The sequence below is a fragment of the Corvus hawaiiensis genome, chromosome 3, assembly GCF_020740725.1.
Source record: "Corvus hawaiiensis isolate bCorHaw1 chromosome 3, bCorHaw1.pri.cur, whole genome shotgun sequence".
Classification (NCBI taxonomy): domain Eukaryota; kingdom Metazoa; phylum Chordata; class Aves; order Passeriformes; family Corvidae; genus Corvus; species Corvus hawaiiensis.
Genome location: NC_063215.1, coordinates 80,002,765 through 80,026,153, shown reverse-complemented (window position 1 = coordinate 80,026,153; position 23,389 = coordinate 80,002,765). Strand labels below are relative to the sequence as shown.

The following is a 23,389-nucleotide window of genomic DNA, read 5'->3' as shown; positions in this document are numbered from 1 at the left end:
GATGACTATCTCAAAATGCCTGTAAAATCTCCTTTCTCTGTGGGCAAGAAAAAAAAACATTCTAAGCCTAATACACAAAGTTACACTTCTCTAGTCCCTTAGAAGAAATAGAGGACTTCTGAAATAAGGGGAAAGCCTCATGTGACAAAATTTAACATACAATATGTGCTTAAGAGAATTGTCTTTCAATAATACCTGTTTAAACATGAATAGCTACGGTAATACTTCACCCTTAAAAGCAATCAATTTGATTGTAATAATATTTTATTTTCATCAGTGATAATTTTATTATTATATGTAGGTATTCAGTATCAGTAGGGTGACTACATTTGAACTACAGTGTAAAGCCATTCACTAGGAGATCGAAAAATTCAGAAAAGTTCACTGATTTATATTGAAAGAAAGGTCAGAAAAAGACTTAGTCAATACAGTCAAATTTACTGATAAAGCTAAATAATGCATGTCCCTTAATGAAAAAAATTAAAATATTTAATGCAAAGCTAAATAAAGATGTACTTGTGCATTTAAATTGCATTATCTTCCCAATAGAAAGTTATCACAATGAAGTTAAGATTAAAGACTGAAAGTGAAATACATATATGTACATATATCTGCACACATATCAAACTTGACAGACAAGGATCAGAAACGTAAATCTAGAGTAATTTTAGTTACTTTTATAAGTACCCAAAGCAGGTTAAGTCAGGACTACTCTTTGCAGGTACAAATCACTGCATTACATTTTGCTTAGATTTGCCCAGATTTCTGGGTGTAAGTCGATGTCTACATGCTGCCAGATCAGCAGTTTGTAAGTGGGAGGCTGAAGCAAGCCAAGATTTCAGTGTTATCTCTTCCAAATTTTTCTGGTGCATTAGCAACCATTTTCTGGCTGCAAACAATACCATACTGTATGTGTCATATTGTTAGTACTATGCCTTAATTTGAGATGGAAAACTGCCTCTCAAAATAGAGCAGAGAGTGAATTAAAAAAGAACGTCATCATACCGGAACTGTGAGAAACTAGAAAAGACAGAGGACCATATTTTCAGGTTCCTTGGATATATCACAACATATGGTCTAGAGAACATTTTATATTTAAAACCTCTCCAAAATACTGAATTGTCATTCATAAGAAGCCTCTTCTGTGCTTTTGAATTTGAGGACTAGAATTTAATCTCATTTTATCTTTATTGTCAGCATAAATCCACATTTTCCAGTAGTACCTAAGACAAAAAATTTATCTCAGAAGTATCCTCTGTTTTCTGGTCTCTATTGAAATGGCCAGGAAGCTTTCTACATATAAACCCCAACTTTCTGAATTTGGGAGAGCTGTGTTACTGGGACGAATTGACTGTACAGAATTTCAATGTTATGATTAAAACCAAACAGTTTTCCCCATCCCAGATACTTTTCAATTTCAAGATTCAAATGACTTCCTTTTTAAACTCTGGGGAAGAAGGATTTTAAGCCATGAATATTTTCATTTATATTCTCAAACACCAAGATCTATCCCAAACTCACATTAGTTTCACTGGGTGCTGTCCATCAAAACCCTGCCATTTTAAAAACATGTAACTCAGGCAGGATAATAAGTTAAACTTTAGAACACTGTTCTAAAAGGACTATAAAGATTTCTAGAACAAACAAGCTCTCTCAGTTGCAACTTAAAGTTCCTTTCAAATATTTAACCTGTGACGTAATATGAATTACATGGTACTTTTAATTACCATAGTTAAAGCAGTAATCATCTCTGAGAAAAATCTTGGTCACACACCAGTCCTGATTTCTGGAATACCAAAGTTGTCATTATAAATCTCCTTATATTCCATGTAATATCACTCAATTATCCTACTTTCCTCTCAGTCTGTACAAACCAATTATCAACTGCTTTTGGCTGCCTTGTGAGAGATACAGGAAGTGACCTTAACACACCCATAGCAGCCACATGAGGATTCTGCTAAAGTTATGAAACTCTCCCAGTGCAACAGGAGCAGAGGCTATCCTGAATTTCATTGTCATTGTCTGTTGAATGACATCACTTATACAACTTGTATGGCATCTAGAGAACAAACCCAGCATAGAGGTATCCCATTCTAAAGGAATACTTCTCCCTTACCAAATTTTAGTTAATGTTCAGGCTCCAGTATGACTAAAATGAAAGCGTGGGTTAAACCATCTTACACTTGCTCTATGGTTGGACCTTGCTATCTGCACTAAATCCCAATGTTGCACTGCTTCAGTCTGTAATTAAAGAGCGTGACATCAATCCACTGTGTTATATATTTTCTAGTTCCACAAATGCTGTAAATGCCTACTATTTTGTAAAAAATAGAATAATACAGTGAACTGGAGGTTGTTTTCTTTAAAGGGTTTTATATGTCAAATCTATTGCAGAATGCTGCTTAACTGGTACCTAGAATAAAAGCAGTGTAACAAAAGAGGGAAAACACTTTCATGAGCTTCATCCAGTACATGAAATTCACTATTATGCTTTCTGTGCATTTGGATAGTCATACAATGCATGAAGGATTGAAATTACTTTTGAATACAATGTGTTTTGAAATAAGGTGTTTTTCAGGCTAGGATGTATTTCCATATATGCTGGAAAAAAGCAAGGAAAATTGGTTTACTTAGAAATAATAAACCAGTTCACTGAATCAGTCCATCTTGATGACACTGATGCTATCTAGCTATGAGGTTGATGTATGAAAATTTCTTTACCCAGAAAGGTTTGCAGGTCCATGCATAAACATAAGCATTTGAGTATGAATCAACCAGGTTAAGCATGTGCTAATTATGCATGTTTCTGTGCAGAAGAGCAATATTCCTTTTGATTGGTGAAGGACCTAATATAATCAGCAGAAATGCCAGAATTTTGCCGAAAGGAGGGAAAAAAAGGAGTGAGCTGCAGGTTACCTGCAATAAGAACAATAAGTAAAAGATGTGGGAGTTTGAGATTATCCTGGGATGAAATACAGAAATGGGTACAGAATTATGAAAGAACTCTCTGTTAGAATTTTTCCTCTTATTTATTGTGGAAGACATCCAACTCAGGAGAAGAGCTTTGGCCCTTTAGAGGAAGTGTTCAATTATAGGCATAATGTGACTGGTTTGTCCTGAGCTTTTGATGTTTCTGTGATGGGAAACAGGTTTCATGTAACACCCCCATAAATCCTGATGAAGTCAGGAGGAGATACAGAGGCTATGACCAGTATTCCAAATCAATACACTACATTTTTTTAACTGAACGATATTTTACATTTGTTTTGATAATGAAAATATTCTAAATGCTGATAGTATTTTGCATTTTTAGCAGTACACCGTAATTTACTTTGTAAGAAAATGCAATGTCAAGAAACTTATTCTTCAGATATTTCCTCTTGACTATATATTTCATTATGAAAATTCTACTTATCATTACATAGGGTAAATATATGATTTGTAAATACTTCTGCCTTGGTGTATTATCTGCCAAAAATGATTTCTAAAATTTTAGAAAAATAAAAACTAATTTCTTAAGTGGATTTTCATTGCACTTAAAAATGCACAGCAAATACAGAGTCACACCAAGTAAATTCAGCACAGTTAATGATAGTCTATGGAAACCAGTATATAAGTTCTTGATTAAGGAAAAAACCAGAGTAAAAAAGCACAAATTGAGAGTGGGAAGAATGTATTTTAGTAGACTAAATAACTCCCCGTGGACTGGCATACACTGTACAAAATTACTTATTTTAATTCTGACATATATTAGACATTCAGTTCTCTTGCTAGTAACTAGTTATGGCCAAAGTATGCAATTCATTATTCATACCATCATAAGAGAAAACCATCACGTCCGGTGCAAAGATGCTATGGAGTTTCAGACCTGAAATGTGCTCTAGCTTTTAATAACTGCTGACTAGATTTAACTTGATTCATTAGTGGCCTCAAAACTCCCTATTCAGACAGTGTGCCATGTAGAAATATGGCTGCTTGCACTTTACTGCTTATCTTATTGAGAATACTAAGAAGATGCCTGTGTTAAAGCAGAATGAAGTTTGAAGCCCTTATAGAAATACTAGAGCACTGGATAGAAAAGTAAAACATCCTCACTGTATTAATAACATTTGTCTTGGCTTGGTATTTTGAGATGTGGGGTGCTGTTTTTTTTTAAAATACATTCTCAAGCATATCAGATCTGCACAGAAAGTCAAAAAATTCAAACTACATATATACCCCAGAGGCTAGAATTACTTCCTTCCCAAATTAATAATTAGGCAGATTTACAAAACGCACACTATTTCCCCAAGTGAATGGAACGGCTCCAAGCGATTAAATACATAATTAGGTTGTTTTTCTAAAATGGTTATTATTTACCTGAGAGTCTCATCGCAGACTCCTGGTAAATACTGTCTCCCTGCTAGCAGTTATTACCAAAAACGCCTCCATAATTTCCAGCCTTCCTCCAGCAGTGATATCAACAGAGGATATTACTTGGGGCCATGGATCATGAAAAGCAAAATCTGGCTGTGCCAGGCAGCCCATTTAACTGACAAGCTGAGCTTCCTTTGTACCTGGTATTGCACTCTTTCATTTTCTAAACACAGTAGAAAGCAAATAAAAGGACTTTTTAGTACTGTAGTTCATGTTTTAGCTGGCCAGGAATTCTGCTGCAGGCTGTATCTATTCGTGCTTATGTGCATGCATGGCTACAGAAGAAAAGAGAGAGAAAAGCCCCAAGTTCTTATTAACTCTTTTTTACCTGGTAAGGATAATGAAGGAAACGTGTTTGTCAAAAAACAAATAATCAAGGCTTTGAGCCCCACACTCCATTTGACATAAAGTTCTCTTTCCCAAGCAGCTGTCTTGGGCCAAGCTATCAGAGCATACCACCCTTCCCTTGTTACTACTCCCATTGCCCCTCTCTAGGGGACACACAGTCACAGTGCCAGGCATTCAACACGTGAATGTGAATGTGAATGTGAATATTCCTGGTCACCAGGTGGGAAAGAAAAAGGTCAGGCATTAAGACCTAGCTGGTTCTCCTGTGCAGCCAAAGGACAATACCAAACACCCTTCTTCTAGTAATCACAGACAAAAAAATGACCCTAAAAGCGACCCCTTTTCCTTACTCCACCTCCAGAGTCAGTTTTGCTTAAGCTTTCATCTGCTGAGAGGCCTCACTGCTTTGTGGTCCTTACAGAAGAGATCAAGAGTGACTGGAATGTCAATTATGATAAAAGAGGGTAGGAGACAGAAAGGCATGACAAGGTGAGGGAGAAAAAACAAAGACAAAGGGAGAAATGAAGAGCAAGAGAAAAAGGTGGGAAAGAATCAGAGGGCGTGCCAGCAATATTTAGGGATCAGCAAATAAGTCAACAGAGATGGGCAGACAACAAAGGGAATGGCAGTAAAGGACAGAATAGAAAATATTTTACTTCCCAGAAAAAAAAAAAAAGTCATGAAAAGAAATAATGTAGAATCAAGATAGGCATATTCTTGGGGAAAAATAAAGAATATGAATAGGGAAAGAAATCAGAACAACTAAGCAGGAGAATTTTAATGGGCATGAATTTGTCACTGTATTTCCCAGTTGTGTCATTTGTCTGGCTTTTAACACCTTCAGCTAAGCTATTTACGTTTTACACATAGTTTTACACGTGTTTTACATTTATATGTGTTATATAGATATATATGAATTCACAGTCACAACCAAGTATCTTAAATGGGGGTGAGAATTTCTTCAGATTTCCAAGTTGGTATTAATACAGTAAAACTGTCGTGAATATTCTGGTTATTTCTGTAAAAGTCTAACAGTAAAAGTGTTCTTGAAGCACTGGTGTCTCACGCAGTGTTAGCTGCAAAGCTGGAGGTGGAGTAGCTGAGGTGTGCACCAAGTGGCAAGAACAGCACACTTTGCCAGGTCATTGCTTTTATAGCAGTACCTCATTTTTTAAGAGGTTTAAAAAGAGACATCTAGGGCAAAGGGGAACAGAGAAGAAAAGGAAACAGGTACTGACTGACAGGCAGATAGTGTACTGGCAGTCACCCACCACAATGCTGATAGATGGCCTCAGTTTCACATATATCGGTTTCCTAACATTCTGGTATCTGTTAAAGAGAAATAGATTATAGAATGCATCTTAGTGCTTCAGTCTAGGCCTGCTCAAGGCTCCTAAGGTTTAACATTCCACATATTATGTAATCTTATGAATTTTGTTGTATTACAAATTATTTACTGTTGACATTATCCATGAGCATTTGCAGTGAGCAAGGTACGCAAAGGTATTGACAGAAAAAGTGTGAATACTAGAACTTAAATTATTAGTGAAGGACATGACTAACAAGGATCTGTCAAGTATCACTTCCACAGGTGTTTCAGAAATGGGAAAGCCTTCTAAGAACTTCATTCACCCTTACTAAAACAATGTATAAGTAAAATATATGTTTCACTTCCTTTTCAACTAACTGTATCTCATGGGCCTTTATTTCTACCTCGGCTATGAATCAGACTGAATTGTGGACTAGAAAAGTCCCTTCTTAGAAGGTGTCCCTGATTCCATCCAGAGGTGCTTGACAGAATCACCACACTCTGCAAACTGCAATCTTAGTTTCCTTACAGATATCTATGTATTTATGCTAAAAAAAATATTGCAGTAATTATGGGGATATTAAATTGTTCTGGCAAATCCTATTGTCCTATTAGTTTCACTGAAAAAATGAGGCTACCTTTGTTTTAAAACTGGAAAATGAAACATAAACATTTCTAACTAGCCCAAGTTTATCAGGCATCAAAGCAAAAAAAACTAACTGTAAGCATCCTAATAACTCCTTTACAAGAGCATATTAAACTCACCATCTGCTTAAGCATATATATTTTCTATCTTAAAGAACTTAGACTTATAAGACTACTCTGTTATCATATGGTGGCAAATTTCTATAAGCAACAGATAATTGTAGATAATAATTTCCATGCTTATAAGAAGGGAAGGAAACAAGGCTACCAAATAACAATAGGTGACATGATGGCATTTTAACGTGAAAAAGGATTCCCCATGGGCCAGAATGAGAATACTGTTATTGCATACAGACCTTTCATCTATCACCAGTTTCATTCACCACTATATTGCACTGTATGTGACTCCGATACACAATTAAAATCTCTTTCCTAAATCACACACCTTATCTCCTTTCCCCCATTTATTTGTTGTCTTGAAATACGTTTTTGGGGAGGTAGAATTTATTGAGAAGCAGTTTGAACCATGTTACTTTTTATAACCCTCACTTGCACCTACATTGTGTAATCATTTGACACATCTGCTATATCAAGAACAAATTTGATTTAAGAGTTTTAATAAGACCTTGCATCAATAACTTATAACAAATTGGTGATTAGTAGTATTATTTATATGCAATATTTTTGTACCCCTGTAATGCTGATGTCTGCTTCACAGGGATTAATTATTTTCATAATTTTGTCTAAGTAGTAATATAGAAAATGTCAGAAAGAAAATTAGATTTTCACTTCCCAGACACAGAAATTTAATTAAAGCCAACTCCTTCTTGAAGGGGAATGTCCTTAGCTGGTTCTGTGATATGGCAGCAGCTCTACATGCTGCCATGTGGGAGACCAAGGCTCAGAAAGTGACTCAGGGAATATTAATCACTAGTCTTTGGAGACTAAACACATGCTGAATGTGCCACAGTAGGTCCCAGCAGGTTATTTATGGAGTATATAAGTTAGCACTCAGTGATTTCTTATAAAGGCTGCTGCTTGCACAGCCCACCTCAGGGATGGCGTTATACTGAAAGAAACCCTCTGCTCAGATAAAAACTGATCCATTAGGAAATCTCTAATTATCCAAACATGAAAGGTCAGCTTCCCCTCAAGCTGCATGAGTGTAAGATAAAGACCTCAAAAAAATTCCAGCTGTAAAAATCAACATCTTCTTCAGTCTGTTGGATATTTTTAGGACAAACAGGTGTCTCCAGTCTGTGAAGGAACAGTCCACGTATAAACTACTGAACTACTGTCATGGAAAGCTAAATTCCCAGCCTTGCGAGAGAAACTGGAGACATTATTTATTCATGTTACCTACCCTTGCTCTTTAGATATTTTTTTGCTTCATGCCTTGAATAGTCACCAACACTTCTCCTTAATTCCCAGCCTCTTCAGCCTCTCTCAGTTCCTTCACTTCACAACTCCTCTTTCCACTTCCCTGTATTATTCCTTCCTCCTATTCATCTCAATTGTTCCCATCTTTCACCCAGAGACTTCCTCATGAGCATTAACTGCCTACGGACTAGAATGGGAACACCAAGCAAGGCCATTCAGGACTTAGAACACCATCCATGGAACTGAATGTAGTCCTGGTTCCAAGTGAATCTACAGCCATGAATGAACACAAAAGTTTCTTTTTCAGAAGCTGACCCTTCTTTCTTAAAAAAATATATTTTTCTGGAGAAGATAGGCATTAAGGAAATACAGTCAAAATCATTGTACTTGCTATAACAGCACTTACATCAGATGAATTAGAAAATAGCTTGAATTAAAACCCCATCCAAGCAGTTTGGCGTTAAGCCGGTGACTAATAAAACTGTATGACTTGATTTTACTGTTCGTGTATGCGATAATTTTTCTCAATCAGATGACAACTTAAAAGTGACTTGCCAACCATGTCAAGTAATCATTGTAAGGTAAACAAGTATGGGCAGAAGTGTTTTCAGTCAGAACAAATACCTTTCATTTCCAAAGACAAAGTCACAGATTTCACTGGCTCCAGCTGAGACAAAAATTCACCTCTGCTTCAGCCAGACATAGAAATGGTGAAAGACAGACAGAGCCCTCTGCACAGACTTCTGCCACTGCTCCGGTATGTTTGTTTTATGTAGACACAGGCCAGCTCATTTTATACGACAAGTGTGCTTTGAAAGCTCATTTCTAGTTCCTTTTAAAGTCAATTAATTTCTATGCAAGACTTTTTCATTATCTCTTGTCCTTCATTATTGCTAACCAGATTAAGCCTATGTGCACTGTCATCTCTATGCAATTTACAACTGAAATACATTGCAATAGAAGGACTAGTGAGAGATAAGGGAGAAAAACACCTATGGGTAAGACATCTCATGCAGAATTTAATTATGGCCACTCATATTTCCGTATCACATTGTATGATTTCACTGTAGGTGTTCCTAGAGAAGAATCCAATGCCTGCTTCAAATATACCATGGGATTAAGCTCTGCTTGTTCTGTAGATTTGGAGGCTGTTTAGATAAGAAGTTGGCAATCTGTAGCCACAGAAACAGCACAAAGACTTGAGGGAACAAACCTCAGATGTCACTCCTTGAACTTCAGTCAACACTGAAAATGGAAATGAAAGAGCTGCCGTGACTTCTAACCATGTCCTTTGAGCTAGTCTCATGAGCTTGTGCTAATAAAGGAACACAAAAAATCACTTGATACACTGTTAGCTCATGTTTATTTTATGACCACAGTGAGAGGAGAATGCAGAAGACCATAAAAAATTCTTCAGGAAACTACTTCAGGAAGCTTCCCCAAATTCAACTAATCCTTGCGAGTAAAAATCTGGTTTATCGATATGTTTTTGGCTCTATTCTCTGTCAAAGTCTACTTCTGTATGCTCAGATATTTCACACAAACAAGAAATTACAAAAAGTTTACAGCTGCCAAGAATTTAACAGCTCCTAAACATTAAATTTAAGGAGCACTTTGCATTAATTCCTAAAGCTGCAAATGTGTGTGCTTTAAATCCCTTTTATTTTATTCCTCTAATAATTGCTCCCATTTCCTGAATTTTGTGATTTCCTAAGGTATCTCAAATGTGTTTAAGCAAGTTTATTGGAGAACACAGATTTCAGAAACTGTTGACATATTGAGGCTTCACACCAGGCAGCTCTTATTTCTTATACCAGCTGGTTCACTTTAGGTCCCACCAAACCATGCATGCTTCTAAATTACATTCTTGAGAAGGTTCTGTTCATAGAACACTGACCTTCACTTTAGATCCCCTTGCATACACACACCTTCTGAAATTTATTTGAGCTTTTGTCTATAACAAAAGATTCAAACACACTATTTGGTGTGATCAAATCAAACACAGTTTTCCTCCTCCCTTTTACTTGCAAACTCTACTTAAGCTGTTCATTCTCCCCTTTTCTACAAGGGTACTAGGATTTTGAAAGATGGTTCAGAGATTCATGACTGCATTGACATACTGTTATTATATAAATAGCATATAATGTGGATAAAAAATTTAATCTAACCCTAGAAGCTTTCCTTCAGCAAAACGTGGTTCTTGAGGCAATTTATTATACTTTAAAGCTTTAGTCCTTTTTATTAGCAGTTTCATACACAAACTGGGGTAATTCTCCTTATTTATTTATATATCTGTGGTAAAATCAGATTACTTCCAGATACAACAATGCTTTACAGTCATCAGGAGAACTGCATCTTTTATCTGGATTCCTTTAAAATACATCATGCATATGATTACTCATAAGAAATAAAGACATTTTTGCAAAGTGCCTACAGCAGTGTAAAACCTTGCCTTTGCTTGGTGTCACCAACTTTTCCACTACCAAAGAACTGTGGAAGCCTCTTTTACTTTGGGGACCAAGATTCATAATGCTATAATGCTATTTTAGAACTGCAATGGTGTTCATAGGAACATAATGTGTTTAAAAGGGGTAATACATTGTATATTTGTGTACAATTCCTTCTTTGAGGTAATGCTGTAAGATTCTTTGCCCCACACAGTAACTAAATAACCATAAATGATCTTTCATGCATATGCAAATCTATCCCTCTAAGCACCTTATTAATTATTTCAAAGATACTTGGAGGTCACTACTCATGGAAATTTCTATGCATGAAGCCTCATTAATACAAGACACCACACAGAGAGATGGGATAGATTTTTTTGTTGCTATTTAACAAGGGCAGAGAGTAAAATCTGTAACATTTACTTTTTTATTTTAATGACCAATGAAATTCAGACAGCTCCTATCTGCAAGTCCTTCCTCTGAGCTGATCCAGTGGGTTTGAGTCGTGGGACTGCTGCCACACTCCTGTGAACAGCTAATCCTATCAAGGCACCAGTTACTGTGCTCAGAGCTCTGGTGCTCAATGCTGGCTGCTCTCAGCTAGAGTACTGCTGCCTGGCACTCGATTAGCAGCTGAACACTAAGGAATTAATGTTGTTCTTCCAAAAATCACAGCAATGACGCTTTTTGTTTTGGAACAAAGTGAAGCTGTGGCACTGTTGAGGTGATATATCATAGCTCATCAGCTGAGATGATAGCTTTCTTTTGAACACATATTATCTCCTGCTTAATAAGGCCCCATAACAGAAATCAAAGAAAAGCAAGGATATAACCACACAAAATACCTGAATGCAATGACAAAATTCATCCTCTGGCACATCTGTGCCAGGAAACAAGAAATTAAACCTACTTGAGAAGACTTGTTTATCTGAAATCCCTAGATCCTTTCCAGCTCAAGTTATCATACACTTGTGATGACAACACTGATCTCATCTGTCACAGTGACCCTTTGCTGTAACAGCTGCTGTTTATTTTTATTCTGTTGTGTGTGTGGTGCTTTCACCTCTAGGTTGATCCAATAAAAGATATAAAAAACTTGCTATGTTGGTACATTCCCTTGATAAAAATCGGGAACAGTGAGTCAAATGTTAATGGAAACTGCAGGCTATGTTCATTATGTTATCTCTATTTTTGAAAAACACTAGAATGAACAGAACTAATTGGAAGTGCCAACAATTTAAATACGCTTAATTACAAAATCAAACCCTCCTGTACAGTTCGAGGGCAATGTGTGCACATACGCCTTGAAGAAATGCGCTAGTTTTTAAGTAAATCTACTCTTACATGAAAATGATAAAATAACTTCTAAAAAGTCCAAACCCCAAACTTCAAGACCTCATAAACACTATTTCAGCATTAGTCTGTGGAGTTTAAATATACATGTATTAATGCAGACTCTTTTGAGCTGTCTGTGCAACCCGGTCAGCTACCATAACACAAATCTCATCAGAGTGAATATGATTTTGTTTTGTATTCCTTTTAGAAGAAGGCTCAAATGAACCTCTATCCTTTCAATAAAGCTTATACATAATATTTTTTTAATTTGAGTCATGCTCTACTAGGGTTTATCTACAACATGTATTAAACCAACATTGCCAGAATAAGAAAGAAAAGGATTTTCTTGGCATGTCCCAGGGTGTTCATTCCTGTCAGGCTTCACTAAGGTAATTAGAAAAAGCTGTGCCAAATAGTGCTTTCTCATACTCACATGTAAATATAAACTGCAAATTGCAGTTGCAAAATGAAGACTGTGAACTGTAGACTGTAAAAATGCCATCTCATGCTATTCAGTACAAGTACCATGGTAAATAGAAAAGAAAATCAAGTGGCACTGTTGTGAATGTTTCTTAACTGATTTCATTGATGATGAAAGCTGATTCATCCATAGCTTTGAAGGAGGCTAAAACCCCTTGTATCTGAACAGTAGTAGGAAGGGGTTGGCAACTCAGGCATGCCTCCTCCTCACAGGTATGATGAAACTCAGTCTCATGACTTTCTCAAAGAACAAAAAATAATCATTAGTTCCTAACTCAAGTATAACTTAATACTAGAGACAACCAAATTACTTGTATATCAGAAAGTTAGGTTCAGGTAGCTGCAGAAATGTACCAGTCACAGAAGTCACAATAGCCCTGCTTAGATTCTTCATCCTGCACAGCAGCTTGGAAGAGGATACTTCCAAACACATTTTTTTAAATTCAAAACTGCTAACATCACAGAGACAATTGATGGAAGTAGCAATCAATAAGACAGAGAAAAGGTATTGCAATTGTATTACTATTACTGCTGCTATTAGAACTACTTTAAGGTATAGTATTTTGAAAACAACTTTCCGATTTGGAGAGTTCTGAAACTTTGAGATTAGCAAGATTTTAGTCTTCCCATATTTAGCTGTTGTAACACTTAGAGTGTAACACAGCTGAGACTAGATTGGCAGCAATAGCTTCTTTTCCATTCCCTCAGCTGAACCTTATCTCACTTGAACAATAGAAGTACACCCATCCTTTGTGCACCCTCTACAGTATCCCTTTCGTAAGACAAACCTATGCCTTCCTCGCAACTCCAAGACTGAAATCACAACCCTGAGCATCCCAGCACCATCTTCTTGCATATTCTCCTCATCCCATCTCTACTCTGCTTCTTCTGTTCAATTCCCATAATGTCCAACTTCAGCAAACAGAAAAGAGAAAAAGACTGGCTTTGCCAGTCAGGGGTAAAAATTTCTGAAAACTTCTTAGTCTCCTCTCTGAGAAAAAAGGACATCTGAACTGAACAACTGAAGTTGAAGATATATGGAAAAATCCTAATAAAAGTTTTGTGCAGCATGACTAGAAATGGGTTTACAGACAGAAGAGGCAGAAGGGTCATTAGTCTGACATATCAGCCTGAACTGGAGGAAGCTCTGTGACACCAGCCATAGCAGCAAGGAGGCCCACAAGCGAGGAGAAAGATGAGCTGCCTGCTGCACCACTGGCATAACTGATTAACTTAAGGAGCTAACAGAAGAAAATGGAAGAAAATCAATAAAAGAGGGAAAAAAGGAAGGATTCTACTCAAGCAGCTTATTAATTTGCATGGGAGCAGAAAATGGATTGACTTCTGGAGAAGCAAGGAAGGTGGCTGAGAGTACAGATTGACCACACAGTACTATGCTAATGTAAAGGTCAAGGAAAGAACACTGGGTATAAAGTGATTGTTCAGTTTTTCATGACAAGTTTTCCTACACAACATTAAATATTATTTTGTGCAGGATGACATCAGTGTGTAAGCGCAGTAGCAGAGTGACCTGTTTAGGGGGGAGTAAAATAAGAGCCAGCAACACAGCATGTACACAGTAATTCTAGTGAAATGTGAAGAAACATTGCTTGTTTGCCCTCGAAGCAAATAAAAATAAATAATTTAAAATATTTCTTACTACTGTACTTTCAATATCCTCAAGGCATGTTCTCAGATTAAATAGATGCCACTCTCATAAGAACTTTTGTCAATTTTTCTCCCATCTAGTGGGGTTTGAAACTTATTTATCAGCCATTCAGGTAACTGGGCAAACCCATCTTCTATGCAGCTTCTAATATGCTGTAAAATTCTCATACCACGATACAGCACTTGAGACAATACGCGCACATGCTAATTTAGCCCCAAGAAAGAATTCTATGCATAGAATATACTTCTTCATAGCAAAATTTTTGACAAATTTTCAGTACACATGCCAGTGTAATTGAATCAATTCTCAAAACAAATCTTCCATATTCCATTTAAGTCTTTGTTTAGTTAAGTCAAACTTTGTTTCCTACTCAGGTAAAACACATAACTACATTTCATTCAGTGAAGTGATAATTAGCAGTAATAACTTCACCAACAGGAAGATTATTTAAAATTCCTGTTGCAACCCTTTTTTGTTAGTACTTGAAGACAGACCAAGAAAGTTAATAATTTACTTAATTTGAAAGTGGACATGTGGAGGTCAAGGTGTTTTGTGTTTTTTTAACCAGAGTGTAATGCTATCATCTGCTTGCACTTCATGATTATAAAAGACTAATGTGAAGAAAGTAAACATTTGATTTTAAAAGAAATGCCCTTTGGAATCCAGTTAATTCTCCAGTTCACATGCTTAGCAAAAACCACATCAACATTCAAATGTTTTCTCCAAGAAATTAAACAACTCCTATGAATGCAGTATAATTTCACTGATATACTCAAAACTAATAGCTGATTAAAAAAAACTTACCCTGAAATCAAAATCACATTAAAAAAAAAAAAAATCATCTGGAACATACCTACACAGGGGAGGGAGTAGCCAAGCTCTGGGTCATGGATGAACTGGCGGTCATTCAGCATGGTCACACAATACAAATGGAAGCAGTCCAGGCAAATGACATGGCGATGCACACATTGGAACACAAGCACAGGACTCCTGTTAAAAACAAAGTAGTGAGAATGATGAACAAGGACTGGACTGAAATCCACAAAAAGCCTCATTTCAAACTTCTAATTTAATGATAACTTTTAATTCATAGTAAACAGGATTATTACATAGGTAAAAATAGAATTTATCCTGGCATATTGCAGCACTTTTAAAAAGAGATGGCTTCTAACATGAATCAGATGTGAGGAAATGTAAGTAAAGCTTTTACTGAAAGTTGAAACTTTACTGAAAACTGAAACATAAAGCAAGAAAAGTCCTTTAGTAACAGATATCCTTTGTATGAGGTGAGGAAAGATCATATATGGTAAAACATGGCGACAGGTAGGATAAAATAAGAATGTGACCAGATAGGAAAGCTAAAGATTTTGTGAAAACCACCCTGTGCCTTCAGCCTCTTAAGGCAGCCATTTGAACTCTGCACAGAAGGCATTCCCTTAGTAATAATGAGTAAAGTAATTCAGCTTCTGGTCAGAGGTATGGGATTCAATTTGGGAGTGAGACACCTAAACTTAAGTGCTGGGTATAAATACCAACTCATATGGCAAGTGAGAAATTCCCACTATGGTCAATATGCTTAGTGGAGCTGATCGGCCTCCAGGTATCTGCAGTAGGAGTGAGCTGAAACACCAATTTGGCTCCGTTGCCTGTACAGGCTGTGTCCATGGACCATTACAGGAGTTCAGACACCCATCACACATGCAGAGACCTAACTAAATATGGCCATCCCAAGCCTGACAGAATACTGCTATACATTATTTCTTGTCTTTCAGAACTATTACCAACCTCAAGTCTCAAAATGGCAAAGAGAGATGTGTTAAGTTGAACACATCAGTGAGATTCCCATTCAAATGTTGAATTACTTTACTCCTTTAATTTGCTTGTGAGTGAACACAGGCAGAAATTTAACACAAATTTCAATTTTTTAGTAACTAGGAAGAAGGATAATTATTTTTAAAAATAAAAGTATGAATTCTCACCCATTTATGGTACTCCAGGAGACAAGTTTTTAAATAAAAAATCAAATACAGAAAAACTTTTGATAAAATCATTAGAGTTAGCAGTACTGCTACATACTGTCCAAAACCTGCTAGATGATGCTTTGAAAATCTGCTGAAACAGTAAAACACAAAGCCTTCAGTGTGGGAATACAACTTCAAAATGTAATCAATAAATTCACATACTGTATACAAGCATTTAATCTTCCATGGAAATATGTTTTAGTATTGCAGATACTATAGAATTCATGGCAGTGTGTTAGAATCTCCAAAAATATAATCTCTGTGTTTTAAGGATTTTGTTGAATAAAGCAGCTTAAAACTGAATTAAATAAAACCTCCCCATTACTAATCCTTATTAGTTGCCGACTTGCTGTTCTGAATGTACCAAATAACAATTTAAAAAAGATAGCTGTAAGGCAAAATGAGAAGCTGATCTCTCTGAATTTATCTGCTCTGGAGGGTTGCAAAATCATTATGGAGAAGTAGAGGAGCAGTTATCTTGTCCCTACGGTACAAAAGTCCCTGTGGTCACCAGTCAAATGTAACCTTTAGAAAAATACCCCTAATATTTCTTCTTAAATTGCAGCTATAATCAAATTTGCCTACAGTTTTAATGGATATCTCACTTTAAGGGTTAATTGTTCTTTTTATTACTTCAGTATCTGAATATCTTTTCCAGTTTCACGGGAAGCTCCCTGGTTCTAAATTCACACCTCTCTGACCCCCACTTCAAAGACAAAATACATGTGTGTGGTGAGATGCATAAGAGAAAGCCATCAAAAGTGGTGTATCCTAAAAAAGCCAGGCCAGAAATGAAAATGGTTTATTAATACTTTCACCTAAACTTGTACAAAATTAATACTAACAGCACTTCATTATGCAAATGACCTACTATGATCAGTTTCTACTGTAAATTATTTTGTGATAATTGATTTTGCTTCTTAATGTATCACCATTGTCTAAAATCAAAACTATATTCTCCAGAAGGGGCACAGCCATACATGTACATACTTAAACTGCATCCTTATTAATCTTTAAAAAATGCTGTCTTTTAACACCATCAGACTCCAAGCAATGTGTACAAGACAGATATAAATCTGGGTTTTGACAGTGTAAGAAAAAACAAGCTTAGCTTTCACAGCTCTTACACTGCCCCCTAATTTTTCAGCCCATGGTATCTGTGTCATAGAGCTTTGAGATACTCAATCTGTATGCAGTGCAGATTTATCCAAATTCATTTCGCATTGGAACAATTGCTGCAGTCCAACATTTGCAGATTTTTTATCAAAAGAATGCAATTCTACTTTAAAAGGGGCATAAAAGTCTTGTTCCTGAGATCAGTAAAGATGAAGATGTAGCGATTACGTTCACACGGCCCAGGTGAAGCTAGTGAATACTCATTTAGGACATCCCCAAGAGTTATTGATAGAAGATTTGCTTGTACTAAACACAGTTTATTTCAGGAAGGAGTATTATGAAAGTAAAAAAAAAATTTGCCACAATGTAACAAGGTCCCTTCCTGAATCTAACACAACAGACTAGTAATGTAAATCTGATATATATTTTAGAAAGTGTTTCATGCATTCAATTTACATAATGTGTTTGGCTGAATTAGAGGCTTCATGAGACTAATATATAAGAAAAATGTTTCTCACAGCAAGGGATAAATTGGTCCTTTTTGTTCACCAATTAGGAATTTAACCACTTCTAAAAACTGAAAATCCAACATTACAATGCGTCACTGGAAATTTCCATAATAAGTAACTCACTCCTCTTCTTGGATTCCTTTTTATTAAAATTTTATCAGCATGCATTGACTTAAATTAAAAAGAAAGGGGACCCGAAAGGTTTCTGCTTCATGTTACTACTGTTGGGTAATTGAATGGCACAACAACAGCACCGATGGAAGTGCTTTCTGGTCCATAAGCCCTTTCCTACTTCCCTCCAGAGCAGCAAGATGCAGATAATTCTCAGATAGACTACCACAGGATACTGGCTAAAGAAAGATACAAGGACTTGATCTTGTTTAGATAAGAAGTACTCTGAGAAATGAATTGTTCTAGGATATCCCAAGAACCTCATGATGGTTATTAATGTATTGAGATTGAATTCAATGGCTATGGATAGAAGGGTCTACTTAGCATAAGGAATTATTTGTAAGCATAACAGTGGATGTTAAACCTTTTATAAAGCTGATATATCTTTCAATGTCTACAGAAAAATATTTGGGGCAATTTGTCTCTTGCTTGGTCCTTACTCTTCGTATTTTGAAAAAAGCTTGACGGAATTAAGGTTAAAGAGCACACCACATATATGAGACTATTATTTTTTGGAAAATGTGAGTAGCCACAGTCTGAAGCACTTCGGGGCAAAGAATACATCTAAGCCTGTAGAAATATGTAGAAATAAAGTTGGACAAATCTGTGAAACGCCCTTGAGGTCATTTCTAGGTGACAGTTGGATTTTTCTCACCTCAATCTCACAATCTTAACCAAGTAATAATAAAAACCTTAGCAGATGTCTATAAGGCTGCCTTGATGGGATTACAGTCAGTGAAGCAAAAATAACCATGTGGGGTTCATTTCTCTGCAGTAAATAAATATGAATGAACACAGTGATATCAGAGTCCTTGACCCCACCTATGAGTACTATATTTATCATAAAACACTTCTGTATTTCCAGCACATTTTTCCACTTTGGCAATCTTCCTGTACTTCAAAAAGCTTACTATATAAGTACTGTGAAATAATTTCATTTATAAATGGATCTCTATGTTGTTCCAAAACAGATCTGTGTTATGTTTTAGGTCATTCACCATTCAAGAAAAGGTGAAATGCTGAAAAAAAATGTGTAAGGAAAAAAAAATTAGGAAAATATAAACTTTAGTGACACAGACAGTACAGGCATTCTCCTGATTCATAAGCAATCAAAAGATTAAACAGAAATACTGTCCTTGAGCAGCAGTCAATCTGTTTTGGCTGTATCCTTGTAGCAGAATGAAATTACAATGCCTAAATAAGCCAAATTATTCATCCATCATGTGGCTTCCTCACAGAACTGTATGTAGGAGAATATAGTCTTCTAATTCATACAAAGCTGGTGTCACTTCTGGCTTTCCTGTCTATCACACACATTCCACAGTCTTATTCAAAACTCATGAAATAATTGCCTGTTTATGATGCTTTAAGTGCACGGTTTTCTTACCATGAAAATACTTCCAGGTATTTTCTGATTAAATATGTTATTAAAATCCATTCGAAAGATGCTAATATTTTATAGAAATATAAACATAGAAAATACAGAAAAATTGCCACAGTCATTTGTGGTTTAAAATTTATAAGTTTGGAGGAAAGTAGAGCAGCAAATCCTGCCTTTTAATGAGCAATACGCTATTATGGATTAATAGAAACAGTGACCTATCAATTTCAGGCAATTTGTGAGTAACAATGCAGGCACCAAATATTTAGATAAGGGTAGGCATATGAAATGGGTATCAAGACCTTGCCAGAAAAAAGAAAAAGTTTTAAGAACGTAATATCAATGATATGACTTTGCAGTCAAGAATCCATCTTTCATGGACTTTTAGAAACAAAAAAAAAGTACATCCCTACTTTTCCTTTCCTAAGGGATGAAAATATATCTTAACAGTTGCCATGTTGATTAAAACCCCCAGTATATAAAAATATAGTATTATCAGATAACTGACATATTAAATCCCTTAAAACAATAACCACAAGCCCCCCTCCACCCCCCCGCCCCCCATCGTTTTTTTGTATTTGATCACTTGCCACACAAAGCCTCAAAGGTCATGAAAAGAAGGTTATGAATGCCATGAGACATCACTGTGCAAGCTTAAATTTTCTGGCTGTGCTTCTGTATAAAAATGTATTCTGACCCACAGCTGTTAACTTAAAGAGGCATCGGCAAGTGAAATCTGACCTATTTTCTCCTCTATTACATTACATGTTTTCCTCTAAAATGTGCTTTCATGCTTCTTATTTCTGCTGGAAAGCAGTGCCAAGAGGCCAGAATCCAGAAACAGCCTGACAGTAATAAACCAGAATATAAGAGGAAAAAACAGGCACACTTAAAATTAGTGCACATGATGGCAAGTACTCCTTTCAGCAGTGTTCCTGTTAACTCCATTGTTAAGGTTTTTTCAGGCTATGGAAATGACACATATTATTGCCTGTAAAATTTCTGATCACTGTGGCAGGCAGCAGCATCTGCCGCCTGAGGACACGGGCAAGGGAATTCTATGTTACATGCACTGGTAAATTCAAATTAGTACCTGGTACTATGTGTGTGCTCTGCCTGCTTGCTCAGACATGCCTTGTATGAGTTCTGTGTTCAGACACAATAACCATCCTTGCCACTAACAGCTGAATCTTATGATATCAAGGGTAGATGGTGAACAGACTGGAGGAGAAACTCATCCTGTAACCTATCAGATTAGCTGTTCACAGTGCTCCTCTGCAGAGCAAATAGCCAATAAATCAGACATGCTTTGAAAGGAGATCAGTAGAACCTGCTCCTTTTCCTTCATCTGTGCTTGTAAAACCTCACTAATGCTCCACTGGAGAGAAAAGGAAAAGACCTTGGTAATGGAAGCAAGAGATGACAAATGTGAGCAAAGGCAGCAGCCCATAAACTTCCCTAACCCAAGCCCTGGTTTGCTTGCTGGTTACCCTTTGTAGCTTGCTGAGCTACAGCTTACTGTGAACTGATTCCTCCATACTGACTCTTTGGCATGCAATGACCTCCCAAACCTATGTCACTTGTACCTTCAGCTTTTGCCATCTGTTATGGGTTAGCAAGCATAGTCCCGGAAGGGATGTCCTTTCAAAGGGGTGCTTACAGCTTCCTCTGTGACCTAATAGAACCTATCAGCTGGCCAGTCTGAATATGGACAATTCTTTAAGCCACTTAAAATTGTGACTGCCTCTGTGATCCACACTTAAAAATAGAAACCCTGAGGCAGACTTTCTCTCTCGTTTCTGGTGCTGGGACAGGTGGCTGCGGGCCCCGTGCGGGGGCCAGCGGGCCCAGCCCAAGCCCTGCTCGGGCCAGGCCGGGCTGGGCCACGGCCATCCTGGAGCCAATGGGCCCTGTTCCACCTGCGGAACCCCCCCACAGCCCTGCTGTGGGCAGCCAGAGCAGCTCGGCTCCCCCGCCCCTCCACTGTGATAAGCCACATTCCATTTGCAAGGCCTAGGTGAGATTAACCCTTTTAGTGCTGTGAAGAGCTGAAAACCTGAGGGAAGAGAAAGAGGAGATGCTTAAAGCTGAAATTCTGTTGTGAAGCTGTGATATATCAGAGAATCCCGTTGTAATTTCATGAAGATATGGGGGGTGAAGTGTTCAACTCGTAAGCAAAAGCACCTGCGCTGAGATAGGCAGATGCTGACACAGCTGTAATTTCATGAGAAGTTTGAACAGGGAGAGATGGAAGCGATGAGGACTTTTGCTCCAAATGGGAAAGGAGAAAACCTCAGTTCCTAGAGATGCTCCCAGAGATAGTCCTAACGATGAAGATGAGGAAGACCCTTTGCTCTCAGGGAAGGAGAAGGGCCTCTGTTCTTAGAGATGAAATGCTCCCAGAGATGGGTGAAGAGAACTTTTGTTTCTGAACGGCTCAACCTTAAAATTGTACCCCAAAAAACTTCAAGAGTGGACCCTCAAAAGCAGTTGCGGGAAAAGCTGCAAGTCGGGGGAAGGGACTCACATCGCGATCAGAGAGACTCCTCTTCCTAAATGGACTGAACAAGGTTATTTGGGAGTGGGTGGCTGTCTCACTGTGATACTGTTTTCATAGCATGAGCAAGAGAGACTTCTCTTTCTAAATGGACTGAACAAGGTTATTATGGCAGTGGTAAACAGACTGAACATCTCAAGGGTTGTCTTTTCACATTGTCACTGGGAGAAGGGAGAAAGCTGGGGGGAGGAGAAGTGTTCTGAAGGTCTGGTATGATTTTTTTTTTCTTCTTTTAGGTCTGTTAATAAACTTCTTTATATTCTTTCAAGGTTGGTGCCTGCTTTGCGTTTCTCCTAATTCTTATCTCACAGAAGATAAACAGTAATGAGTATTTTGGACCAAACCACTACACTAAATTGGTGTTTCTGCCTGGTTACAAACCCAACCTGCTACACCATCAAAGGGTGGCACATGCTCCTTTCACCCTTCCATAGGTTTAAGCTGGGTCACAGCAAGCTTTCCTCTCCTCTGAGGCAGCACCTGGCCCTTAGCAGCACAGGCAAAACTGCTCATCTCTGACAGTCTACAGCAATCACACACTCCTGTTAGCCCAAGGAGCCTTCCTTTCACAGACTCATAACATTTTGACTAGACACACACAGTAAGGAATCGGTATCATTTGTTTTTCAGGAAAAAAAAACCCATCAAGGTAACCAATGAAGTTGGGAGAATGATGGGATATCACAATAAGAGGAAGGAGGCCTAATTTCACCTACACCATTTTCAGCACCACACAATCCTTTAGTAATTAATGATTAATAAACGAAAAAAGTCAAAATATCTTCATATCCTAATGGCATTTTATACTCTTGATTGGTCCCACTGGGCCTACTGAGGTCCTGTTGATTTCTTTCAAGAATTTAAACCTTATTTAGTAACCTTATTTTAGTTTTACTCTCTATATCTATGCCAGTAAAATTAACATTGTCAGAAAATGTTCTTATGCCACTGGAAGGCAACTGTCTGTGCTGTTAAATTGTTAGAATGGGCCCTGACATGGTTTTTAGGTTTGCCAAATAGGAAAGTCCCTACTAGTTCTTGGGCATAGTCCAGGGGTTACTGTGTGCTGTCTCCAACAGGCAACAGCAGTCTGCATGTGGACACTCCGGTTAAAAAGCAAGAGTCCCATAACAGAGATTTATGACAACAGAGCTTTATCTGGGACTGTTCTCTTATTACCACACCTTACCAAATTATTTTGTTTTCTTATTTTCCCTTCCCAAAACCAAATCTTTAGAGATATCCTGTGAAAATTATATTGTCTATAAACACGTTATATAGAAGAATGTTCCTAACACAAAAGACAAGACACAATCATGAGCTCTTTTTGCCTTCTTGGGGATGCTTAAAACCCTGGAAAGTTACAGGAGGAAAAGAATATTGGATATCATTTTAAGAGATGCTATCATATTATACTTTTCATTCCCTGGGACTCCAGGAGGAACTAGAACTTTTGGATAAAGCACATCTCCACTGTGTAAATTTCAGCTATTCCCTTCCAGTTAGCTTTGAAAACACACCCTGGTACATGAACTTTAGGACTGTATTCCTTAACATACAGAAGAAAAAAAAGACTGGAAAACAAGGTAAGGTAGAGAAGCAGAG

General features: G+C 37.2%; 1 protein-coding gene across 2 annotated transcripts in view; it reads right to left on the bottom strand.

Annotated features, from left to right (window-relative positions):
* PRKN (parkin RBR E3 ubiquitin protein ligase) overlaps positions 1–23,389 on the bottom strand; it is a 696,970-nt gene that overhangs the window by 260,586 nt on the left and 412,995 nt on the right. For both annotated transcript variants that reach the window (XM_048296680.1, XM_048296679.1), the window contains one exon: positions 14,883–15,019. In XM_048296680.1, coding sequence (XP_048152637.1) covers positions 14,883–15,019 — 137 coding nt within the window. The remainder of the gene's footprint in view (positions 1–14,882; positions 15,020–23,389) is intronic.